The 26510-nt window shown below is 39.4% G+C and overlaps 1 protein-coding gene across 1 annotated transcript in view; it reads left to right on the forward strand.

Annotated features, from left to right (window-relative positions):
• The first annotated feature begins 4829 nt into the window (after nucleotides 1-4829).
• MINDY2 (MINDY lysine 48 deubiquitinase 2) overlaps nucleotides 4830-26510 on the forward strand; it is a 65514-nt gene continuing 43833 nt past the window's right edge. Inside the window, exons 1-2 of the mRNA XM_090270667.1 lie at nucleotides 4830-5834; nucleotides 19275-19332. Coding sequence (XP_090126793.1) covers nucleotides 4992-5834; nucleotides 19275-19332 — 901 coding nt within the window. The 5' untranslated portion in view covers nucleotides 4830-4991. The remainder of the gene's footprint in view (nucleotides 5835-19274; nucleotides 19333-26510) is intronic.

Consider the following 26510-nt stretch of genomic DNA (forward strand, 5'->3'; position numbering starts at 1 on the left):
AGAGACAGAGCCTTGGGTATTTGTCAGTGCAGGGCAACCCATTTCACCACCTTGTGGCACTGTATGTTGAAGAGGGGTCAGGGAGGGAACAATGCCACTTGCTCAGCACTCGTCCATTTCCCAGGCATTTTACCCACTTCCCATATGGGACTGGTGCCTCTCCAGCTGTTGTCCTGGCAGTGGTGCCCAGAAGGGGTAGGCTTGCAGACATTCTAGGACCATGGGGCCTTCTAAACCAGCAGACTCTGCTGAGAGACTGGCAGTTTCTTCCTCTGTCCCAGTCCCCACTGGTTTTCACAGTTAGAAACAAAGTGGCTTTATTTTTTCCAGCGCTGAAACTGTGAGCTGAGTGGTCTGACCTGGGGGTGGGACTGCTCCCCAGATGTCCCTCCCAACTTTTATAATGTGTGACTTCTTTTGTCACTGGCTGGTCTCAGCCACTGCCTCGATGCTGCCACTGCTGCTACACTGTGTCCTCTCAGCCCAGGCTCTGCCCCTCCTACCTGTCTGGATGAGTATTATTTCTTTATATTTTTGTTGGACTTCCATGTAGTTTGATTTTCTGATAGTTCTGGTTGCTTTTAGTTTTGAGGTAGATGTAATCATATTATGATTTTACAGTTTTCTTACTGCATCATCAATGACAGAAATCTATTTCTTCAGATGTTCCACTGCTCAGGATTTAAAGAAATATCTTTCCTTCCTGGTTTCATTTCACCTTCTGGATCCATCCAATATTCTCTAATATCAATTTGGACTTTCCTTTAAAGTCCCAAATGCTGACGTACCTCATTATCCCAATCTGAAGCATGTTATCATCTCTGCTGCTGCTGCTGTTGTTCTGTTTAGAAGATATTTCATGTTAGGGTGACCGTAGCCAGTATCCTTGCCTCCACAAGCATGTATTTTCATTTTCTTAGGTCACCCTTATCTAAAGATAATTTCTTACTGCGTAAGTAATCCACCATCATACAGCTCAGACTGGCCAGGTGTCACCTTTGTTAACTTCGTGTATATATACGAGCCCCTCTGTTCAAGGGGTGCGGATATTGGACCCCAAGTCCTCGCCCACCGCTGCCATAGGACAAGACTAAAGGCGGATGATATTGGCTCCCTAAGTCCTCGCCCACCACCGCAGGATAAGAGTGAAGGCAGATGATCCCTTGGACCCTGTGACTTCCCTGTTCTCACTTGCCATGAGAATTGTAAGGCAAATCCTGTTGTTCCCATCCTCACCTGCAGGAGCAAGATTAAACTGGTATGATTCCCCCTCCAACGCTTCACTGTCGTTTTTCAGTCTCTGCGAATTTAAAGTAAACCTAGCTGAAGTTGAACTCCTGTGCTAATACAAAATGACAGGGCTCTTGAAGTTTCACCAGTGTTTTGCTTCTTTACAGGTCTTGTAACCGAACAAGCTGGGGCCTGTTCATGTGGTGCCTTGGTGTATGACCCAACAATTAGTGTTGAGGAAAACAGGTATTTATTTACAATATTCCAACCTTGGAGGGGCTGGAAGCACTCCTGCTCAGAGCTCTGTTCTCCTCCGAGACCCAGCACTTCCCTTGCTCCCCGAAAGGCTATAAGCCAAAACCAAGCCCAATAGTTCCCTATGCGTTATCTGTGCTTAAGTTGGCTGAGCTAACAGTCCTCTAGTCCCTCTAGAAAGTACACTCATGGGTTTTAAAGTCACTATCCTCTCCCAGCAGCTCTCTCTTCAGCATCTGAGGTACATTGTCCTCAGCCTTCATATTATAGTCCAGAAAAGCATGTGCCGTGTTATACTGGATCATGATGAAGTCCAGGAAAGGCATAAATCCTAACAGAGTGTTGTCTCTGTATATCCCAAGTTCCAAGAGTCCAGATAGAGTTCAGGTCTGCAAGGCAGAGTCCTTGGTGACTTCGGAGTCAGTTGGAGCAGGCATGATCAAAGCAGCAGCATGTTTACTCTCCTACTAGCCCAGGCCCACATAGGCAAATCATCCCTATGAACTGCATAATTGCTCACTGTTACCCACATGGCTGCTATATCATGGCCCCTTCACCCTCATGGCTGCCTGCCCTTCTTCTAAATCCTGATCCAGAACTTCCTATGTGATTTCATCTCTGTTTCCTCTCACAATAAGCTACATTTACGTTTTCCCATATTGTTTACATACTTTCAGCTGCCATTTTTCAGTTGGGTCAAGAGTTCCCATCACAGGGGCTTCCCGGGAGGGCCTTCACCTTTCCTAGCTACCTCAAGAGTCAAGCAACATCCTGAAAGTCACATGCACCTTTTGCCTTGGGGCAGTATCACAGCTATTATGTAGCTACCAGCTTGCCCTAGATATGCAAAGTACCTTAAGCCTATCATCCACTTTCCCCATCCCCCAAACCATGGACTGTGAGGAACATTTGTTTCCAGCACCTCTTACTCCATACTGTTAGTTTTTCTGAAGTAACTTGCTTTTTCCCTCTTTAACTTTTTTTCAACTTCATTGTCATAATCACTGACAGAAGAGCTTAAAGAAACAACTTCCTTGGATTTAGGCATTGCTCCGCTCATGCTCACTCATGACTGATCAAAAAGCTCTAATTTGAACAATAGTATTTGTTGCTTAGGGGAATTACATTACTGAAAACAAAAATACAATACTCCTAAATTTTACATTCTGAATAAGCTTTCCATTACCTTTTCTAATTTTCCTCTCTTCCAAGAGTTTGATGAACACCATATTTTTGTCAATGTAAAAAGGAGGAAGAAGCGCCATCTTCTGCATTTTCAGGAAACCATACTTTCCAGGCAAGTATTACAAATATAGTAATAAGCCTTGGCTGAGTGGCTTAGTTGGTTAGATAACCCTCCCATATACCAAAAGATTGCCGTTTGAGCTGGTCAGAGCACATACCTGGATTGTGGGTTCCATCCCCTGTCAGGGTGATGGGGAGGCTCTTAGGCATAAGACCTGGGTTCTGGGAATTCAGGTCTAATTTAACAAGCCCCAATAAATCTGCTGCCCCCACAGTAACTGCTGACGCCAGTGACTGCCTATGTCCTTCAAAGGTATCTTTGCTAACAAGAATTTAGTAACTTCTCTGTTCTCAGAACCAAATCCCCCATTGGACCGTCTGTAGAGAGTCCCACCAACTTCCCCAGAGCCATCTGCAGAAGGTCCCGCCAACTCCCGCACCCCGTAAACCCCCCTTCATTGCTACTACTCAGGGCTGACACCACTTTGATCTCAGCGCGCCTGTCCGCAACTGGCCAAATAAATCTTATTAACTCATGGCCTGTTCTCCTATCATTTCTCCTCTTACTTTGCTGAACCTACTGTTTTGGTGCCAAAAGCTGGGAGAGTGAGAGGAGCAGTTAAGGAGACAGCACCTGCCTTCCTTTGCCTGACCTAAACTCATTGCCTATTCGCCTGTCATTTCTGCCCTCTGCCAAACCTGACAGAGGCAACCTATCCATGTTTCTCTCTCAGATCCATGCTTCTCTCTCTCTCTCTCTCTCTCTTCTTCTCTCTCTAAAATCAATAAAACCATATCCTCGGGTGAGGATTAAAAAAAATTAAAATATAGCAAGAAAAAAATACACTGGACAGTAAAATCAATGCCCTTTCTCTTATTCACCATGGCACCCCCAGTGCCAAGTACAGTATCCATCACTAATGGTACTGAAATGTGTTAAATGAGTGAATGTAACACTACTTTGCAATTTTGTCTATCATCTCTAACCACAAGATATACAAGGATTACATTCTATTAGGTATCAAGCACTTACATGTTTTACCATGAAGAGCTGTTTTGTCAATTTTTGCATCTCCAGATCCTAGAAAATATTGAAAGATTTTTTTAAAAGCCCTGGCTGGTGTGCCTCAGTGCTCTGAGCGCTGGCCTGTGAACTGAAAGGTTGCTAGTTTGATTCTTCATCAGGACACGTCCCTGGGTCGCGGGCCAGGTCCCCAGTTGGTGGCATGTGAGAGGCAACTGATCTGTTTCTCTTCCTTTCTCCCTCCATTTTCTTCTCTCTAAAAATTAGTAACGAAAATCTTAAAAATAAAAGGGAGGCCCTTGTCTGGAACAGGTTTAAAAAGGACCCAAATCCACTTTGTCACCAATGAAACTTCCAGCTTACTCTGTACTCTCTGATAATCTCATGGCCTTAGAAGGTATCAGTTCAAATTAGAAAAGTCACTTTTTCAGGAACAGGCTCTTCCTACTCAAGCAAACTGAGGCCAAGTTAACAAAACCGCAGAGACTTGGCTGATTCAAGAACACGCTAATTTATTATTATCGGCCAAAATTACCCACAACCACACGGACACCTCATGTAGGGCAAACGTTTTCACCCGTAGCTGCTGGGAACACAGTGCTTCTCAGCCAAAATGGAGGGAGACTGCAATGTGTGCAGTGTAGTAATCCAGACACCTCGAGTTGATCCCAGCCTTTTAAAACTCCGCAGTTCGTAAGAAATTCCTTCAATTTTCCACATAACAAGGTGGGGAAACAAATCTGAACCCTCCCAGAGCGAGCTCTTTTCCAAATACAACCACCGCCAACTCCTAGTCTCCACGCCCAAGGATGGGACACACAAGACCTAGCTCTCCAGGATCTCAGCCAACCAGTGAGCGGGCTGCCTTGCCTTTAAATAAGCGGGTTGTGGTCTAGCTGCCCCAGAGTTCAACTTCCGGTCACTTAGTGAGAGGATGTTTACCTCCCGGCCACGCCCGCCACGCCACGCCTCCCGAGCGCGCGCTCCGGCGGGGCCGCAAGGCTCGCCGTCATCCAGAGGCGCGCAGACACGCCCAGAGTTGGTTGACCGCGGGGCGGCTTGCGCGCGCGCGCGCGCGCGCGCGGGGGCGCAAGCTCCCGGTACCCTCCCCCGTGACGTGCCAAGCCGAGGCTGCGCTAGGGCGCTGTAGCTGCTAGTGTCGCTGTTATGGCGTCGGAGGTGCTGGCTGAGGACAACCCGCCGCGGTCTCTTTAGAGCAAGGGGCGGGCGGCTGGGTATGGAGAGCGGCCCCGAGAGCCTGCAGCCGCTAGAACACAGGCCAGCGCCAGGGACAGCTTCTCCGCAGGAAGGACGACAGGAGACCAGGCTCGCCGCTGGGGATGGTCCCGAAGTATGGGCGGCGGAAAGCAGCGGCGGGAATGGGCAGGGGGCGGCGGCCGCCGGAAGGAGTCTCGCGGACACGGTCTCTCCCACGAGCTCTCCGCAGGTTCCCGGACCGTGCAGCTCCCTCCGGGGTTCGGACTTGCAGGAGAGCGATTTGGAGAGTCCTGCTGCCCAGAAGGTGCCTCTGAGAGGGCAGCACAAGGTGACCGCTTCCCCGGAGACAGCCGAGGCCAGAGCGGGCCGTGGGTTGGGTCCTGCCGGAGACTCGGGCGCCCGGCCTGATCCCGCCGGCCCCTGCCGGCCGGAGTTGGCGGCCACGGGCTCCGAAGAGCCCAGCAGTGCTGGGGGCCTCAGCAGCAGTTGCAGCGACCCGAGCCCTCCCGGGGAATCGCTGAGCCTGGACTCCCTGGAGTCGTTCTCTAACCTGCATTCTTTCCCCAGTAGCTCCGAGTTCAATAGTGAGGAAGGAGCTGAAAGCAGGGTCCCTGAGGAGGAGGAGGAGGAGGAGGGCGGCGCGGCTGTGGTGCCCGGAGCCGTGCCTCTGTGCAGAGGGGAGGAGGAGGGCGGGGAGGCAGCTCAGGTACTCGCGGCCTCCAAGGAACGTTTCCCGGGACAATCTGTCTATCACATCAAGTGGATCCAGTGGAAGGAAGAGAACACACCCATCATCACCCAGAATGAGAACGGACCCTGCCCATTGCTGGCCATCCTCAATGTTTTGCTTCTGGCCTGGAAGGTACATTCTGCAGCTTCCGATTTCCTACCGCTTTGGGGGAGGAGGTAAACGGGGTAGGGGAGCTGCTGCACGTCAGCTGATGGCTTCCTCCTTTCTTTCCTCATTCATCAGTTCCTTTTTTTCTTGTTACATGAAATTCATTCTGGGACTCCCTTGTTGAAAGAATTGCTGGAAACCTCAGGTCTCTCTTGTAGTGTTTAACATTCAGTTGTGGGTGATGTACTTACAAAAAACTAGGACTGAGCATTGTAAACCCTACGATTATTTTTAAACTATAATTTTCTATGTTGTTTCTTCTTACTATCACGTATGCCAAAGAATGAATAATAGAGGAAAATGATTTTCAGAAGTTATCATCAATCCATGATGTTTAGTCTATTTTCCAACTAATGCTTATTCAGTTTGGGTGTGGGTACCTTAAGGAAATGGCGATAGGGAAGTTGTGGCCCCTTAGATAAATTCCATGTAAGGAAAAGGATTGGTCTGAGACCCAATACCCGTAACTTCTTAGTTTTCAAAGATTGTTTTCAATTTATGCATGATTTTTACTTGCCTCATTTCTTTGGCTCTTCTTAAGTAGTTTGGCATTATCACTGGTAACCATGCATCAGAATGTGTTAAGGAAGCTAAAATTGTATCAACTGAAATAAGAAAAGATACATTCAAGATAAAGGAGCATAAAGGGGAAGAGCCTTCAGAAGTAAGTACCTTGAGGACTCAGAGTGAGTTACCTATAAATGGAGCGTCTAATTTGAGGGGGCAATTTTAAGGTGCTGAGAAGATACATCTCATAGCATATTTTATTTTCAAATTGATAATTATGTCTATAGATAAAATGTTACCTAGCAAAAAATAACCTGGAGTATTCTGACCAGTTAGGGAGAAAAATCAAGTTAAGGAAACAGTATTATGTGCTTTTGTTTTCCTGTTACTGCAAAGGCTTGATGCAAAAGAAGTTTAAGAAACCTTACCCAAATCTAGTACATACTGGCACTCAAATGTTTTGAATTAAAACTGTGCCTTCTGAAAGAGCTGTCAGACTATTTGGGGTTGCAGCATTTACTTGAAATTATCAAAGGACAATGCAAAACAATATGCTGTAAATACTAGGAAACAGATTGAAATGCCTTAGGTGCCCCAAAAGGGGAGATTTTCCTTTGATCTGGCCTAGTCCCAGAGAACTTCATGGAATTTCTGGGACTTGAACCGCGCTTTTAAGGAAAAGTCAAACTTAAAATAACAAGGAAATGGAATTCCTGGGAGAGAGAATATAAACAAAAAGGGAAAAAATAGAATGGAGTGTGTGCACGCGTGTTGGATGACAGAAGTGATCAGTTCATATTAGAGAATAATAGAAAATAAAATTGAAATGGTAAAGAAGAGCCACTTGATGCCTGCCCTTGAATGTTAGACTAAGGAATTAGACTTGATCCTGTGGTCCAAAGTTCCCAGTCTCATTGAAGGAAGGTTATAACAGTTTCCCTTAGGCTTGTCTTTCTTCCTAATTTCTGTATAGTACTGCAGAAGTTCAGAGGAAGGAACAAGTACTATGGAATGTTTGGGGATAGATGAGCATTAAACTGATTCTTTGAAAGACATGACTTCAAGAGAATGATCAAATGTGTGTGGTACTAGAAATACCAAGATCAGTATATGTAAGTCTGCCCTCATGTTGTTCACTATTAGTGGGAAGACAGACATGTGAACAGTTATTATGGTGCAATGGTAGAAATTCTAAATGTGCTACGGAGTTACAGAAAAAATGGTAATTGGGGATGTGATGTGTCGAGAGAAAGCTTCAAAGAATTGATAACCTATGAAGTGGGTCTGAAGGATGAGTGAGAGAAGGCCTTCCAGGCAGAGGGAATAGTGTATTCAGAGATGCCGAAGCAGAAAAAGGTTTGTTTTACTTGGGGAATACAGTGGAGGAGGGAAAGAAAATGCAATAGCAGAAAATAAAATTAATAAATGGGGTTACACTGTTAATAAGCAAGCATGCTAATGAATTTGGAGATTACTTTATAAATCTATAGTTCTTAGCTTTCTTATCTCCGGGCTATTGCTGCACATGAAAGTTAATAATCAGTAATCATCGATGATTGGGACAAGGATTAAAAAATAATCAAGGTCAGATAGAGGAGTGTTTTTTTTTTAAGATTTATTTATTTATTTTTAGAGAGAGGGGAAGGGAGGGAGAAAGAGAGGGAGAGAAATATCAATCAGTTGCCTCCCGTACGTACCCCAACCAGGGACAGAACCTGCAACCCAGGCATGTGCCCTGCCCAGGAATCAAACCAGTAGCCTTTCATGCCCAACCAATTGAGCCACACTGGTCATGGCTAGAGGAGTGTCCTTAAATGAGCTGTAGGTTTTAGAGGTCACAACTATTTTCATAATACTAAGATGTTATTTGCCTTTTCACCCTCATTCTCTCAAAAGTGTCAGTGGAGCTTTCCACGCTGCAGGATCTGTGATGACATCATTGCTCTGACATTTAATGGAACATGTGCTTGTGTATTCTTGTGTTTAAAATTTTCTTCAGTTTTCAGTACAGAAAGTATTGATAAATGTAATCTACGTAGACAAAAGCTCTTTAGGGTCCTCAATAATTTTAGGACTGTAAAGGGTCCTGAGACCAAAAAGTTTGAGAAATGCTGTAGTACAGAGAAATAGTAAATATGCTATAAAGGTAGTTGTCAGATTTCAGAGGACCCATCACTAGGGGTATTTATCTTTATATATACCTGATAATAGGGAGCCATTATAAATTACTGGACAGAGGAATGACATGGTGAAAGTGGTCTTTTTGTTCGAAATTAAAGTAAAACTATAGTGAATGTTGTAGAAGAATTGATGAGGTTAGGTCTTGGATGGGGAATTCTGTGCCCTTTTCTTTGATGTCACGGCCTAAATGATGAATTGGTCACTACCTGGATATAGGAAATGAAAAAAATGACACCACTCTTTCTAATCAGTGCAATGGAGATTTTTTTGGGTCATTCAAAAGATAGAGGTGGTGTTTCATTAAAATTTTTTTAAATTTTAATTTAATTCACTTTTTATTCTCACCCAACAACATGCTTATTGATTTTCGAGAGAGGGAAAGGGAGGAAGAAAGAAAAGGAGAGAAACACCAATGTGAGAGAAAAACATTAATTGGTTGCCTCTTACACTTGTGTGCCCCAGCTGGGACCAAACCCACAACCTGGCATGTGCCCTACTTGGGAATCAAACTGGTGACCTTTCAATTTTCAGGACAACACCCAACTAACTGAACCACACCAACCAGAGCTAGAGATGGTGTTTTAGATGGGAAAGTTGATGTCAAAGTTTGATTGTGTCAGGTTGGAAATGTCTGATAGTGGAACATAAAAATATAAATGTTCAATATGCCTCTAGAAACATGGACTGGTATCAGGAAAGAGGTCAAAATTATAGAGAAAGATTGAGTTGGGGAAATATTACATAGATGTAAAGGTGGTAGCAATGAGAATAAATGAAAGTGGTGAGTAATATTTGTCAAATTTTTTCCACCCCAGTATACGTGAGGAACCACAAATTGACAGCATAAACATCTTCCCTATTCTCCCTCTATTTCCTCACTTCTTCCACCCCATTCTTTAGTAGATACAGAGAAAATAAGAATAAATATTAAACTTTGTAGGGAGAGGGGAATGCTAAGCATTCAAGGAGAGAGGGTGTAAAAGAAACCAGTATAAGCACAATCTGAGATGTGAATAAGAACTAGAAATTGAGGAATGTCATATAGTAGTCTGGGAGAGAAACTATAATAAAAAAGTGGTTAGTTATCATTGTCAAATGAGCAACATCAAGGAGCTGGTAGAGTAGGAAAGATTTTGCCAAAAAGGAAAGGAGTGAGGAAAAGGTCCCTGAAAAGTGAGAATACAGACGACTCAGAGTAGGTGGTAAAGTCCTCTTCAGAGGAAAGGAAAAACAATCTCATTTTCTGAAGCAGTGGAAGGAATGGGACAAGGCAGATATATACAAAGACAAGGTTACGTTAAGATAGAGAGGCAGACGGAAATTGAGGCCTCATTTTCCATTTTGGCAGAATAACAATTGACCTCATCAGTAATAACTATCAAACTTGTCAGTAACTAAGAAGGAAAGAGGTTATAAAGCTTGAGGGGTTGGTTTTGTGAGACAAGTACATTGTATTTTAAAGAAATTTTAATTTTATTGGATATTATATATATCTAGGAATTTGAGGCATAACTAGGAAGTAGTGAGTAGCGATGAATAAATTAGAGTATTTAAAAATTTTTTAGTATATCGATTTTGTTTTATTGATTTTTCCCTAGTAGTTCTCTTATACCTGGAAATAGGAGCAGGAAGAATAGCTGGTTAGGGTTATCAGGGGTTGGGCTTTTCAAGGGTTGATTCATAAGAGTCAGTGGAATTAGAGTTAAAAATAAAACAATTGATCATTTCTTTTGGGGGGATGAAGTAATGAGAAAATCAGTAAACTGAACATATTGGGAGAAAGTGAGTGATTCAAAGGAAGTATATGCCATGGTTCTGGGTGAGAGATGACAGTTAAAATAATCAAACAAGGTAAGTACTGAGTTGGAAATGTTGGAGGTTTAATTAAAAGTGTTGGCTTTGGACTGATGGAGAGTAGGTAGGTGATCATAATCTATAAAATAGTTGAGCTGTGATAATCCAGCAAATCAAGAAAGAAGGAAAGCTATTCATTAAATTAATTCAAACTCAAATTTCTAAGTCTTTTATTTTTCCAAAGGTTTTATTTATTTATTTATTTATAGAGAGAGGGGAAGGGAGGGAGAAAAAGAGGGAGAGAAACATCAATGTGCAGTTGCCTTTTGCGTGCCCCCAGCTGGGGACCTGGCCTGCAACCCAGGAATATGCCCTGACTGGGAATCTAGCTGGCAACCCTCTGGTTTACAGGCTGTCACTCAACCCACTGAGCAACACCAGCCAGGGCTCTAAGTCTTTTTAACTGACATCAGGTTGTTTACTCAAATTTATGTCTTGGAATACATTTTCAATTTGCTTTTTTTTTTTTTTTTTTTTGAGATTTTATTTATTTTTAGAGGGAGGGTAAGGGAAAGAGAAAGAAAGGGAATCAAACCAGCGACCTCTTGCTTGCAGGCTGACACTCAGTCCACTCACTGAGCCACACCAGCCAGGGCTCAGTTTGCTTCTTTACATTAGATTGTATTTGGTATTTTGACAGTTTTTCTTCAATCTTTCATTTTATTGATCAAAAACAGTGTCATTTGTAGGCATTTTTGAGGGTTCTGGCTCATTTAATTAGATTAATTAATCACTTACAAAAATCAACAAGTCAGAAGATACATAAAATATAAAATTTAGTTTCCGATGATATTGGCCTTAGGTTATAAATGTTGAAGCTGAGTGAAGTTCATTACACTTTTATTTTTCTACTTTTACATATGATTTAAAATTTACATTATGAAACATTTTTAAGTTTCTGCCTTAATATTTTTATGTTTACGAAAGTATTAATTTAATAATAGAAGGAGTCCCTGCTTTATCGTACTTGTGTTTTCTTATAGAAAGAATATTATAGGTTCTGGGAGCCACTGTACATTGCAATAGAGAACATGTACTATTGTAGTATCTAATTATTATGTAGCATTTTAGTAGAAAAGTGAATGTGCTATTCTGATTTTAGATGCTGGAATCACATCACCTCTCTTCCCTAGCTATTTTGGGTAGGAAATTCTTTTCTCCCTCTCTTTCTTTGCTTAGTAGAAGCTGAGACCATATCCTAGTCCAAATCAAGGGAGGAACACCAGGGTTCTGAAGGAAGATTTTATTTTAAACTGGTTTCTCCAGACATTAAACCTAGAAACTGTAAAATAAGAATTAGTACATTTGATTCTGTAAAAAAAAAAAAAAAAAGCTTAAGGTTAAAGGAAAAAAAGGACAACGAGACCCTCCCCTTCAACCTCCCAAAAAACCACCAGGAACTAAATCAAAACACAGACTACAGACAGAGAACTATTTTCCAAGTTTAGAGCTAATTTCTTAATTTACGAAGAGCTCTTATAAATTAGAAAGAAAAAGATGAGCAACACAATAGCAAAATAAGCAAAAGGCCATTAACAGAAAATTCACATGTTCATATCCTCTGTGTCATTGTCACCTGCAGAGTGAGGAACCATGAGGGTGTGCCTCTTGCCAAAAATGAGTTTTTGCTGTAATTTTTCCTCCTGGATGAGTGTTCTTTTCTCACACTTGGAATCGGAACCCATGGGCTGTTCAGTTATGAGGGGCCCGACTGCCCACAGCCCAAAACATAACTCTTAATACCAGAGTTTGGTGAAAAGGAATTGTTTATTTAAAGGTTATACAGATTTAGATGAATGGCGGATTTCTGCCGTTAAATCTTATTTTCTTTAAAATACCCACAGACACATAGTTCTGCCTCCCCCTGCCAAACCAGGCTAGTTTTAGAAAAGTCAGAGATACCGTTTCCCTACTTCCCAGATACAGTTCAGTTTTACCAGCAGCTCCCAATTATTTAATCCTGATTGGTGAGGTTTTGCCTGTGTCGCATTGCTCTCCAGCTCTTAATGCAGAACCATGTGGAGTTCCCAGCCTCCTTGAAAACCTCACGGAGTTCTCCCTTCCCTTTCAAAGCCGCATGGTTCTCTCTCCCCATTGCCTGCCGCCTCATTTTTAAGTCCCTGACTGTGGCCTGTGGTGCAGCGGGCAGGGTGACTAATTGCAGCCACTTACACAGGCCCTGTAAGCTTTTCGTCATTATTCTGTGGTCAAAGCCCCTCCCATCTCCTTGGGGACCCTGCTCAGGAACAACTTCGCAGACACCTCTTCTTCTGACTAGGTTTTATTTATTTATTTTTTTATTCCCTTGTGGGAACATTGCATTCACACAAATTTTCTCATTTTCCTAAGGTAGGCAGAAAGCACTTTTGAGGATTTCCAAATGTAATTATTACTTGTAAAATGGAAAAACAGTTGGTAAACCAAAGATTCCATTTTAGCCTCTGCCCTCTCTGTTTTTTGATATAGATCCTGTAAGAAGAGATGAAAAACTTCACATAGTGAAGGAATTTTGTTTATACAATAGATGGAAGTAACACTTCAGAGGCTTTTGTTTCCAGTCTCTCCTAAGAATTAGGATTGGTATAGTGTCGCTGGATTTGGGAGATAATGTAGATGAGGGCTGATGATAGTGTGAATACTGCCAGTGAGTGGTTGTCCTATTAGCGACGTGTTCATTCTCTCCTCTCCTCTTGGCTGTGGTGTCATCCTTCAGTGGCAGCTCTTCCCACTACCCATCCCACCTTGACTATGTTGAGTCCCAGGTGAAGGACATTTGTGAACAGGTGGTACCAGCAATCATAAGCTTTGAATAATAATGGTAAGTATTCAATTATTTTTATGTTTAGGTACTATGCTAAATATTTTATATGCATTATATGCATATTCTCTTTTAATTTTTAAACCACATTATGAAATCTTTTGTAGATATTGTTCCTATTTTATATATTGAGGTGCATAAAGTTTAAATAACTTGCCCATGGAAGATTATCAACCATTCCAGAACCTGAGCTCTTACTTGGGATGGTTGGTTGGAAAGTTCAAATTAAAGATAACAGTAAGCCTGTAAACAATCAGTCTAAGACAAAGCATGGTGAAAGACCCAGTGATAAAGTTAGAGAAGTAGAAATAGACTTCATCATTCCTTAGAACAAATCCTGGGGAATCTAGTACCAGCTATTCTTTATACAGACTCCTTCCATTTTTAGCCACCTAGGCTTTATCCCATTACTTCTGAATTATCTGACACTTCCAATTTCAGAGCCTTTCTTTGGGGCTGTGGTGAATGAGCTTGCCTTTCTCATCATAGTTTATTAAATATAGTCTTTGCCATGGCTCGGGTAGCTCAGTTGGTTGTAGCATCGTCCTGATATACCAAGGTTGTGGGTTCGATCTCCGGTCAGGGCACATACAAGAATCAACCAATGAATACATAAATAAGTGGAACAGCAAATTAGTGTTTCTCTCTTCCTCTCTCTATCTCTCAAAATAAATAAATAATCTATTTAAATACATGTTTTACATTTTCAATAATTAGTAACTACCTCTACTACTATCACCCTAGTTCAAGCCACCTTCATCTCTCACCTGTACTACTTCAGTAGCCTTCTGACTTGTCTCTTGCTTACCCTATTTCTGTCTTTTAAGCAATTAATGTAAAAGTTTCATTGTCAGCTTTTATTTGGTGGGGGGGGTGGTTGAGTTTTTAACATTGTAAACTTGCTGAGCTTAAATACAAGTCCAATGAATTTTCAGCTAAAGATGTCTTCTTTTATTAGTAATATTTTATTGGCAAATTTCACTGTAACATTCTTTATCACTCTGAAACCCTTTGAATTGCATATAAAATAGGCCATTCTAACATTTGTGAATATATCTGCAGTTTCTGATGGTTTTAAAGAAGTATCAATATTACTCTGAGGATAGGGTCTAAATTATGATACAGTTGATGGTGAAAATGTTTCAGATTGGCCTTTCTAATTGAGGTTGTACTATAATTACTTTAATAGTAAATGAATACTACATATAAGAAATTAGGATATAAAGCATGATGTATAATAGCTTATATTACGTAGTTTATTTGCTATAGCCAGAATTAAAGGCATGTTGACAGGATCCTTAAGTTTTTTAGTCCTTATTTTGGAAAAAGCTGCATTTCTTCCCTTTAATTTCCATTAATAATATTTTAATTTTTTCAAAAAATAATTTCATTATAATTTCAACTAAAATATTATGAATGATATATAATTCATTGCACATTCAAAAGTAGTAAAATTTGAACTAAGGAGAGGTTGCATTATTTAATTGGTCCATTTTAGCGTAAGTAATGTAGACTGCAACACAGGAATCAAATATTTCATGTACAAATTAAAAGTGGTTGTTTCTTGAGCTCCAACTCAACTTTCTGTTTGAATGCCAAACTGAACTTCACAGTTATGAAGCAAACATCTTTTTCTTCTACAAATTTATCTTCTCTTACCAAATTTCTTATATTTATTGCTTGTATGGATCTTGGTTTTTAAAGTCTTCTGAGTCTTAGAGTCAACTTCAATTATTCTTTCCACATTATCCTTCATTTTTCATTAATCACAAAGTTCTGTCAGTTCTTCATTTAGAATATATTTCAGATGGTTTTTACATAAGATTTTGTTGAAAAAATATTTTGCTGTTTTCAAAAGTCTGCAAATAGTGATACAATGGAAGGGATAATTAGCTTGGAAGTCTGGTCTCAATTCACAACACTGCCACTTCAGTCAAATTAACTTTTTAATGCCTTCATTTATTCTTTGAGTGAAAGTAATGCCTGCTTTATGGGATTATTGTGGATGAAGGGTAACATGAGAGTTGAATGGCAATTAATAAGTTCAATACATTGAGATTTTTTTCCCTAACTTTTGTAAGAGCAGAGACTGACAAATACTTAATTTTTCATCTCCTTAAGTATCTCTGAAACTTTAAAGAGGTGTTCGAATTCAAACGATGATTTTTTTTTTAAAGATTTTATTTATTTATTTTTAGAGAGAGGGGAAGGGAGGGAGAAAGAAAGAGAGAGAAGCACTGATGTGAGAAAGAAACATCGGTTGTCCCTAGCATGCCCCTGGACTGGGACTGGGACCCACCCGGGAATCTAACTGGCAACCTTCGCTTTGTGGGACAATCCCCAACCACCTCTGAGCCACACCGGACAGGGCTCAAACTATGTATTTGTTGAGTACTTATTAATTGGTATTCTAATGAACCTTTTATAATGTTCTTTGGTTGGTTATTTTCATTATTTACTATGACATGTATAAACTGCTTATCTCTTAGTTATTTCTGAGTCCCCTGCATTTTTTCCCCCTTCAGAATCTCAAAGTCATAGGTGTCAAAATCTCAGCATATCACTTTTTGGGGTGTTCTACATTTCATGTTTTAGGATTTTATTAACACTTTAATGCTTTTTTTTTTTTTTTTTATTAAAGAGAGAGAAACATTGCTTCACTGTTCCACCTATTTATCTTTTTTTGGTTGTCTCTTGCATGTCACTGACTGGAGATCAAACCTGCATCCTTGGGGTAGGGAGTCAGTCCTCTAACCAACTAAGCTAGCTGGCCAGAGCCTGTTCATATCTTAAAACAGAGGTTTTGTTGCATTTATTTTTGGTTTTGTTTGGATCTATTCTAAAATACACCACTTTCTAAATAACTGAGAATTACAAAATATTGGGCTAAATTAATGAGGTTTGTCTTATAATTGAATATTTGGAGTTGGACTAGCTATTTCCTTTTCTTAATTTAAGTATTTTTTCTGTGCTATTAATTGCTCAGGAAATCTAGTTAATAAGATAAAATCTTATTTAAAATAGGATAGGACATCATTTATTTTTCTAGAGAATAAAAGCTTCATTTTATTTGGACTCATTAATTTGGAACTATATGTAAATATGTTCTGAGAGGCTTTGCTCAAGTTTTTGGAAGACTATTTAAACTACTTAAGAGAGTACCTTCCAAGTACCCATGTGTACATTAAAGTAAAAAATACTCTCATTTACCCATAAACGTTATAGATTATTACTAAAAGAGGACCACCTGAGAACATAGGTCATAATTCATTCATTTTTAATAGTAAAATTTAAACTGTAGTGTTTCAGACAGAATGCCACAATTGTTAATTCTGTATTTTAGCTAGCTATCCCATAACCTGTTTTTCTCTTTAATAAAATCTAAAGAGACAAAGGAGTGAAAGTCTTAGGATCAGTAAAAAAACCTTTGCACTGGCTTTTAAGGTGATGGTGGTAGAGGAAAGCAAAAAGAGAAGCACGTTTTCAGGAATATCATTTTGTGATTCAAGAATTAAGCTCTGTTGATGGCTCCAAAGTATTAGTGAGAAGCAGACATTTTTCTTCACTATTTTACTCTTGTTTCCAGTGTAAATGAACGTCAGGATATTTTATTGCCTATGTTTCAGGAAATAAACATACCACTGAGTATGCTTGTGAATAAGTGAGTTAAAATATTCATGTATTTGTTGTCCCACTTCTAAAATCAGTATAGAGGTTGTCATTTCCTATTTCAAATATTTGAAGCAATACCTAGTAGGCAGTTATTGTTTGGAAATTCCAAGGCTAAACCCTGAAATTATCTTTTTGCAGAAATTTGTCTGTAAAATGTATTTCCCAAATGCATGTACTTATTAGTGCTTTTGTTTCTTAACTTGATAATTTTATATTAGGGTTACTACATTAACCAAGGCAGAGAATAAGCTTTGTTTATGGAATTTTCTGGTGAATATATTTCAGCAGTGAATATGTCGAGAAATTTAAAAAATATATAGGTCTTATTTTATTTAAGAAACATTGCTAGGTGTAATGGTCTTTCAGATTGGTCTGACAGTTGTTCATAATATAAACATTCAGAATGAAAATAAACTACTGGTTTACATATCAGACCTTCAAAAGAAATATTGAAGCACCTTGATAAAATATTATATAATAACAGTTAAAATCACCTAAAAGAGATCTATAAACTTGTCTTTTAAAGGACTAGCTAGTGAATATTTAAGTCTTTGTGGGCTAATATGGTCCCTATTGCAAAGATTTAATTCTGCTATTGTAGTGCAAAAGCAACCATACATACATAAATTAGGTTTCAATAAAAATTTATTTAGAAAAACAGGCAGGGACCATAATTGCCAATAAGTTTCAATTAAAAAATATAGCCCTGGCTGATGTGGCTTAGTGGGGTGAGTGCCAGCTGGTGAATCTAAAGGTTGTGGCTTCGATTCCTGGTCAGGGCATATACCTGTGTTGTGGGCCAGGTACCAAGTTGAGGGTGTGTGAGAAGCACTCAATTGATGTTTCTCCCACACATCGATGTTTCTCTCACTGTCTCTCTCCTCCCCTTCTCCTCTCTTTAAAAAGTAAAATTTATAAAAGACATATGTACCATATATGGGAACTCATAATCTTTTCTCAATTTTTTTGTATACCTAAAACTGCTAAAAACTTATTATAATTGTTTTTAAAAAACAGAAAATGAAAATAATTAGAATCGAGTAACGATCAAAATCTCCATGGAATCTCTTGGTTTTTACCAAGTGATAAATCCACTGGATGATTATATCATAAGCATTAATTATCGTATATGCTCTCAGAGTGTCTCACACTGTGCTGTGTTACAGGTATCTGTGTAAGACCTGTTTTATTCGTTGATTAAAACAAACAAGCAAAATATTGTGGCATGCTATTACTGCATTTGGTAACAAATACCCAGAGGACCTTTTTCAACACTTGGGGGAATTGTTGGAGAAATTGATAATTTAAATGATTTCCTTGGTTGAACAGAAAATAAGTCCTGAACAGTTTTAAATTATGCTGCTACTCTCCTGTCATTGATATATTAATTATTTTGTTTGAGATTCCATCCTACAGTATTTATTTTTTTCCTATGACTATGCCACAGATTATGCTTTTGAATAAATCAGTTAAAATACTTATAATCATTAGTTGTAATATGTGTGTAACTTATGACAGTACATTTGAAAAATTTATTTAGACTGATGTGTTGCAGCTGAATTAACTTTAGAAACTTAATCTCTTTTTAACTTTATTTATTGTGAAATACAATAAACACATAAAGCAGATGTTCAGTTTAACAAATTAAACATCAATAAAACTACCCTGTAAGTCAAGAAATAGAGCATTGCCAGCACCCCAGAAATGTCATACATGCTCCTTTCCAACTATCACTTCTCTTATCCCTAGGGCTAACCATAATCCACTTCCTTACTTTTCTTTGTAGTTTTATCAACAAGTATGCAGCTCTAAACTATATGGCCTAATTTTGCCTGTTTCAAAACTTTATAAGTGGAATCATATGGTCTAATTTCTTGTCTGTGACTAAATACTTTAATACTGAACTTGTTAGCCAACAATAAAGAAATGGACAAGGTAGACTGAAGTGATGGGACATTGAGCTGTGTTTAAGCCTATCTTTAGTAAAACTGCGTGGTGAGTCACCTGTCACAACATGTTTGGTGCTTCTTCCTGCCCTTTACCTGAATTTTCTGTTATGCGGGACACTATGTATTGCAGGTTTCTAATACCAATCGTGGTGGGTTGTGAAAGGCAGAGCACTAGGCTTTGAGAACAGATTTCTCAATGTCTCTGTGAGACCTTAGATATATCATTCTGTAAATTTTATTGTGATAGGATCAACTGTTATATTTTATAAAGATTCGTTATAAAGATTTTAATAATGGGAATGTTAATGTACATATACAAATAGTAGATACATATACACACACACATACTTGTATTTCTGACAGAAGAAACACTTGAATCACCATAAACATTTGATTTTATAGAAAAAATACTTTGTTTTGCAGGTGAAACTTCCACCGATGATGGAAATCATAACTGCTGAACAGCTGATGGAATATTTAGGTTAGTGTTGAAAAGTGGATAATTTTATATCTTTTAAAATAAAGTTTTCAAAGCTATTATGTTATCAAATCTCACCCTCCTGAAGTGCTATTATATAATCTACTCTAAAATTATAATTTTTAATCTCTTAATTAAAAATTTTTATCAGTATGTTACTGTTTTTGGATCATAAAGTCAGCTTTTGACCAGGATTAAAATTCTGTAATGTAAATAAGAAAACTGAGAACATATAGAAAACAACAAGGTATATATTAATTCCAGTAAATTACAGAATGAGAAGTGGCACAGAAACTCTGGAATTGCATGTAGAAAGTGTTTTTTAAAAAATGCTGATCAGACTTGAATTAAAGACCCAGGAGGTGACTTAGAGCAGTGCTACCCAAAGTATGATTCATGGACCTGTGCCAGTTTGTGAAACGTTAGCTACCAGGATGCAATGAGATAGGGGTTTGTACTAGAATGTAAACATTTACATTAGTGAGCACACTGTTTAGTTCATCTGAAACTTATTTTTTGGTTTTTGTTTTATTATTTATTCAGGCTTTATTTATGTATTTATTTTCCTTTATTTTTATTGTTGACACTATTGCAGATATCCTCATTTCCCCCTACCCTTACTCCCCTCCCCCTTCCCTCTGGCCTTCACCACTGTTATCTGCATCCATGGGTTTATACATATATGTTGTTTGGCTAATTCCTTCACCTTCTTTCCTCCAGTACCCACCTCCACAAAACATTTTCATACCAAAATTTTCTTGATGAACTAAGTAGTGTATTTAATTGCATTCTTATGTAAGCTTCTTATTTCGAAACAGACCATTAATACACAATTTGCAGTCCAGCTGCTTTGTGTAGAACTTGATATATAGAGCAGGAAGTTATATGTCATACTGAGATCTTTTACAATTTAGCATATAAAAGTTTTTATATTTATACTACTACCAAATAGGAAATTTTAATCCATATTTTCACAGTTTTTTAGTAATTCTACTTTTATTTTTAATTTGTCAGATGATTATTTTGTGCCATTCCAGATAATTAGATAAGTGGGTTTTTTTGTGAGATGTAGGCTTACTGAAATAATTGAGAGTTCAGCTTTTGGAAAACCCTTTTCTTTATGTAATTAATATTATTTAATTCTATTTACTGTCTAGGGAACCTCATATATATGGGTAGATTACTTTGAATACCTAGACATCTAGCAATAGAATTTCTGTCTAAACATCTTTTAGTCTAGCTTAGTGATTTTAGACTTTGTGATTTCTAAATTAGATTTCATGGGAAGGTGAAAATATATTTGGCCCTGGCCAGTATGGCTCAGTTGGTTGGAGTGTTGTCCCATGGACTTAAGGGTCATGTGTTCTATTCCTGGTCAAGGCACATACCCATGTTGCGGGTTTAATCCCCGGTGGAGGTGCGTGCAAGAAGAAAACCAATTGATATTTCTCTCTCATATCAATATTGCCTCCCCCCCCAATTTCTTTTTCCCCTTCCTTCCTCCTTATCCTCCCCCCGCCCCCCACACACAAAAGCAATAAAAAAATGTCCTTGGTGAAGATAAAAAATATAAATAAAAAAATAAAATTTGTTTGGTGCCTTTGAGGAACAGTCAGTATGATTGCCAAGGAATGTGTGTAGGGGAGGTAGTAGGAAATGATATTAGAGAAATAATGGGGTCAGATCATACAGGGCTCTAGAGGATATTATAGCAACTTTGACTTTTGCTGGGAATGAGTTGGGAAGCCGTCAGAGACTTTTGAACAGAGAACTGACATGATCTGACTTTGAGTTTATCTAGATTTTGCTGGCTGTGATGTTGAAAATAGAACTTAAGGGTTAAGGACAGAAGCAGGGAGATTGGGAAGCTGTTACAACTGCAAAAGATGGTGGTGGCTTCAAACCAGGTAGTAGAAGTACAGATTGTAAAATGTGGTCAGATTCTGGATAAAGAGCTGACTAAACTTGCTGGTCAGCTGAATATGGAGTGAGATTGAGTGTGGAGTCAAGGGTCACCCCATTGTTTTTGGCTTGAACAAGTGGAAGGATGGAGTTCACATCAACTGAAACAGGAAAAAATGAAAGAAAATATTTAGGGAGAAATATCAGGATTTTGGTTTTGAGATATTTATTGATAGATAAGTAGAGATAATCAGAAAAGTAGTTGGATATAAAAATATAGAGGTCAGAGGAAACATCTAGATCAGTGCATACAATGGAACTTTCTGTGGTGATAGAAATATTCTATATCTATGGTCTCCAATTTGGTAGCCACTAGCTGCTTGTGACTCTGAGCTCTTAAAATATCACTCTGACTGAGTTACTGAATATTTAATTTAATTTTAATTAATTTAAATTAGTATTGCAGTATGTTGATACTGGCTGGTGTATTAGTACAGATCTAACTTGTACTAATACAAGCAGAAAACATATATAGAGTGAGTTAGACTAAGATCATGAAGAGGATGCATGTAGGTAGAGGTGGAAAGAGATCAATAGACTGAGTTGGGGAATAAGGAAGAACAGGCATGCTCAGCCAAGAAGAAAAACAGGAGACTGATTTCATAGAATCCAAATGAAGAAGAGTTTCAATGAAGAGTGAGATATAAACTGAATCAAATGCTACAATAGTTCAAGCAGGAAGAAGACTTAAAAATTGACCATTGTTTGAGCCATCAAGAGTCCATTGGTAACATCAACAAGTGCATGGGATGAAAACCTGCCTGGAGCGACTATACAAGACGAAATTGTAAAGCTCATATGTAGTCAATAGGAATGTAATAAAGAGCTCATTTCGTCTCAGAAGGTATGCAGACAAAGGCAAGTAGAGGGCGGTAATAGCAGCGGGGAGGAGGTTTGGTATATTAAATTCATCTAAACATTAGTTAGCAAAGCCTGAGGAAGCAAGACATAGGGTACAAAATTTTAATAGAAAATAAAAAGAAAAATTGGTGAAGAAATATCTAGAGCTTGGGTAGCAAAAGAGGTTTAAAAGTTTTGGGTGAGGAGACTCAGTGACTAAGGGCAGCACGAAAGTAATATCCTAATGGGAGGTTGGGGAGAAGTGAGCAAGAGTGATATGAGAAGAGAGGTTCTGAGGAATTTGCCTCGCCAAAAGTAAACTTAATTCAGGGCCAGTCCTGCGAGGACAAGTTGTTTAATTTTCTAAACTATTTGAATTTTCTCCTCTTGAGATTACTCCAGTTCTCTGGAGAAACCAGAGATGCTTTTTTTTTTATGATTTTATTTATTTATTTTTAGAGAGAGGGGAAGGGAGAGAGAAAGAGAGGGAGAGACATCAATGTATGGTTGCCTCTCACATGCCTCCAGCTGGGGACCTGGCACGCAATCCAGGCATGTGCCCTGACTGAGAATTGAACTGGCGACCCCCTGGTTTGCAGGTGGGTACTCAATACACTGAGCCACACCAGCCAGGGCTAGTGATGCTTTTGAGTTAATAAGCAAACACTAGTACAAAGATTATAAGAGAAGCCATTAATTGCTTTCCTAGCACCTAGCCAAAGAACCGCAGGGCCTTGGGAATTTTGACTGGCAAAGGTTAGAGGAGGAGTGAATTTTAATTTGGAAATCTGTTACTAGAGTAGTAGAGCAGGGCCATCCGTGGACAAGGCTTGTTGGAGAGCTTTGGCATAAAGAAAGGAGCAACACAAGCTAGGAAACCTAGGAAGTGCTAGGTGGGGGAAGAAGTATAGGTGGAAGTCAGAAAATGGGTAGGAAGATAATGTAAAAAGCATAACATAAATTGGAATTTATATTGACTTTACTCATCTGACATAGTTTGTATGATAATTAGACTAACAGTATTAAAAAATAATGGTTGTTGGGATAGTGGTGTTGTCTGACTTTAGAAAAGATCATTTATTTTATCTTTTGACTATAAATACTATATAGGGAGGTCAATGTTGAGGCCTTTTCATTTTGCTCAGAGTTGACAGTGTCTCCTCTTTTCCACATGCCCACTCGGAATAAGCTTAACTACTGTTAAACCCTTTCTTCCATTTTTTTGCCTAATGAAACTTTCAGATTTTTTGTGTCTTGATTTCTTTTTGTCTGGATTATCACATTAGTAGCAAAGTCTTACAGATTCTTTCTTAAAAATACTTTCTGTTCTCTGTATACGGATATTTCACAACATGATTTATTGCAAACTTTCCTCTCGTCTCCAAAGTACCTTACATACCAGTGTTATCTCTTGAAAGCATCAATTTCATTCTATACTTGTCTACTTAAAAACATAAAGATCCCTTACTATCTTTCACAAGCAGCCATATTATAATATTTATGATTTTTTGTAATCTGATTGAGTTTACTTGTCTGGCCATATTTCCCACCACTCTGCAACATAATCTTATTTTTAAGTATATTTTATTGATTATGTTGTTACAGTAGTTCCAATTTTTTTCCCCTTTGCTCCTCTCTGCCCAATACCCCTCTTCCCTCCAGCAATTCCGCGCCCCTTAGTTCATGTCCATGGGTCGTGCATATAAGTTCTTTGGCTTCACCCTTTCCTATATTATTCTTAACATCCCCCGGTCTATTTTGTACCAAGCAATTATGCTTCTTAGTCCCTGCACCATTTCCCCATTTATCCCCCTACCTCCACCCAGCTGATAACCGTCCAAATGATCCCCATACCTATGATTCTGCTTCTCTTCTGGTTTGCTTAGTTGGATTTTGTTTTTTTTTATTTATTTATTTATTTATTTTTTAAATTTATTTATGTATTTGTTTGTTTTATTTATTTTATTTTATTTTTTTAGAGAGAGGGGAAAGGAGAAAGAGAGCGAGAGAAACATCACTGTGTGGTTGCCTCTCACTCGAGCCCCCATCTGGGGACCTGATGTGCAACCTAGTAATGTGCCCTGACTGGGAATCGAACCAGTGACACTTGGCTCACAGGCCGACGCTCAATCCACTGAGCTACAAGCAGCCAGGGCTGTTTTCATTTTTTAGATTCAGTTGTTGATAGTTGTGAGTTTGTTGTCCTTTTAGTGTTCATAGTTTTCATCTTCTTTTTCTTAAGTAAGTTCCTTTGACATTTCATATAATAATGGCTTGGTGATGATGGACTCCTTTAGCTTCACCTTGTCTGGGAAGCACTTCATCTGCCCTTCCGTTCCAAATGTTAGCTTTGCTGGATAGAGTAATCTTGGTTGTAGGTTGCCTTTGATCACATTGAATACTGCTTGCCAGTCTCTTCCTGCCTGCAAAGTGTCCTCTGAGAAATCAGCTGATAGTCCTATAGGCACCCCCCTGTAGGCAACTCTCTGCCTCTCTCTTGCTGCCCCCAGGACACTCTCTTTATCTTTGACCTTTGGCATCTCAGTCATGATGTATTCTTGTGTGATACCCTGTGGGTTCAGCTCGCCTGAGACCCTCCATGCTTCCCAGACCTGTATGTTCCATCTCCTTCACAAAATTTGGGAAGTTTCCCTCATTTTTTTCAATTCTTGCTTCCTCATTCTGCACTGTTTGACTATTTTTCTTCCTTATGTTCCAAATCATTGATTTGAACCCCAGTTTCCTTCCTTTCACCATTGGTTTTATGTGGCTTTTCCTTCATTTCATTCAGTAGCCTTCACTTCTTCCCTTATGCGTTTGCCGTACTTAAGCTTATCTGTCAACCTATGAGAACCTTTATCACCAGTGTTTTGAACTGTATGTTAGTTTGGCTACCACCTTGTCGCTTAGTTCTCCCACTGGAACCTTGATCCGTTCCCTCTTTGGGGTCATACTTCTCTGTCTCCACATCTTGACAGGTTCCTGGGTTTGTTTTCCTCTGTATCGTAGGCACAGCTGTTGCACCTGTTATGTTGTAAGGGGTGGAGCCTTAGGTGTTTGTCAGTACAGGCAGCCTGTTTCACCACGTTGTGGTGCTGTATGTGGGGGAGGGAACTAAGAGGGAACAGTGCTGCTTGCCCCTTTTCCAGGCACTTCTCCACTTCCCATATGGGACTGGCGCCCCTCTAGCTGCTGCTCTGGCCGTCGTTCCCAGAGTGGGTGGGTCTGAGGACATTCTAGGACCGTGGGGGCCCTTTAAACAAGTGGACTCTGCTGAGACTGGCAGTTTCTGCCTCCACCTCAACCCTCACTGGTCTGCATAGTCAGAAGCAATGAGGCTTGATTTTCCCCAGTGCTGGGACCGTGGGCTGCGAGGTCTGGTGAGCAGCTGGGAATGCTCCCCAGGTGTCCCTTCTGACTTTTTAAGACATGTGACTGTGCTTTCTGCCGGCCTGCTGCTGCCGCTGCCACCACTCCCCGTCCTCTCTGCCCCGGCTCCACCCCTCCTACCCGTCTGGATGAGTATTTCTTCTTTATATTTTTGTTTGCTGGAGTTCCATGCAGTTTGATTTTCTGGAACTTCTGGTTGTTTCTAGTTTTGAGGTAATTGTATTCCTTCTTAGTTGTGGAGGGAGACGCAGCATATCTGTCTACGCCTCCATCTTGGCCGGAAGTTGCAACATAATCTTATGTATAAACCTTCTTATAAGCTGTCCATATGACATGATGTTTCTTAACATGTGCTTTTTCCATTACTCTTTCTCCTCAAAAAATGCTTTTTCCCCTCATTGCCTTGTCAAGCTCTGCCCATTTTGCTGAATCCAAATTAGATACCACCCCCTCCAAAATGTATTTCTAAATGCTACATGCTTTATCAGTATCTCTTTTCAAAATTATTTGATACTTCAGGCATTTATTACATTTTAACTATATTATACTTTATCTTACTGTTTCCTTTATGTTCTTTACTCAACCAAAATATTTTTTAAGAGAACCATTCATTTCCTAATACTTGTTTTAACCCATTACCAAACACACAATAACAGACGCTCAATAAATATTGATTGAAATAATGTTGATTGATTTCAGATAATAAAGGTTAGATAAGCTAGATAAAACAGCACTCTTGAGAGAAGATGTATTTAGGTATCTGAAACTAAAAGATGTTCCCTTAAAAACTCAAATTCTGCCTTTTAATAAAAAAGGTTTTATTTATTTATTTTTAGAGAAAGGGGAATGGAGGGAGAAAGAGAAGGAAAGAAACATCGATGTGTGAGAAAAACATCTGTTGGTTGCCCTTTGCACACCCCACTACTGAGGACCTGGCCCTCAACCCAGGCATGTGCCCTGATGGGGAATTGAACCAGCAACCTGCCAGT

This window comes from Furipterus horrens, unplaced genomic scaffold (genome assembly GCF_987537825.1).
Source record: "Furipterus horrens unplaced genomic scaffold, mFurHor1.1.pri manual_scaffold_3, whole genome shotgun sequence".
Taxonomy (NCBI): Eukaryota; Metazoa; Chordata; class Mammalia; order Chiroptera; family Furipteridae; genus Furipterus; species Furipterus horrens.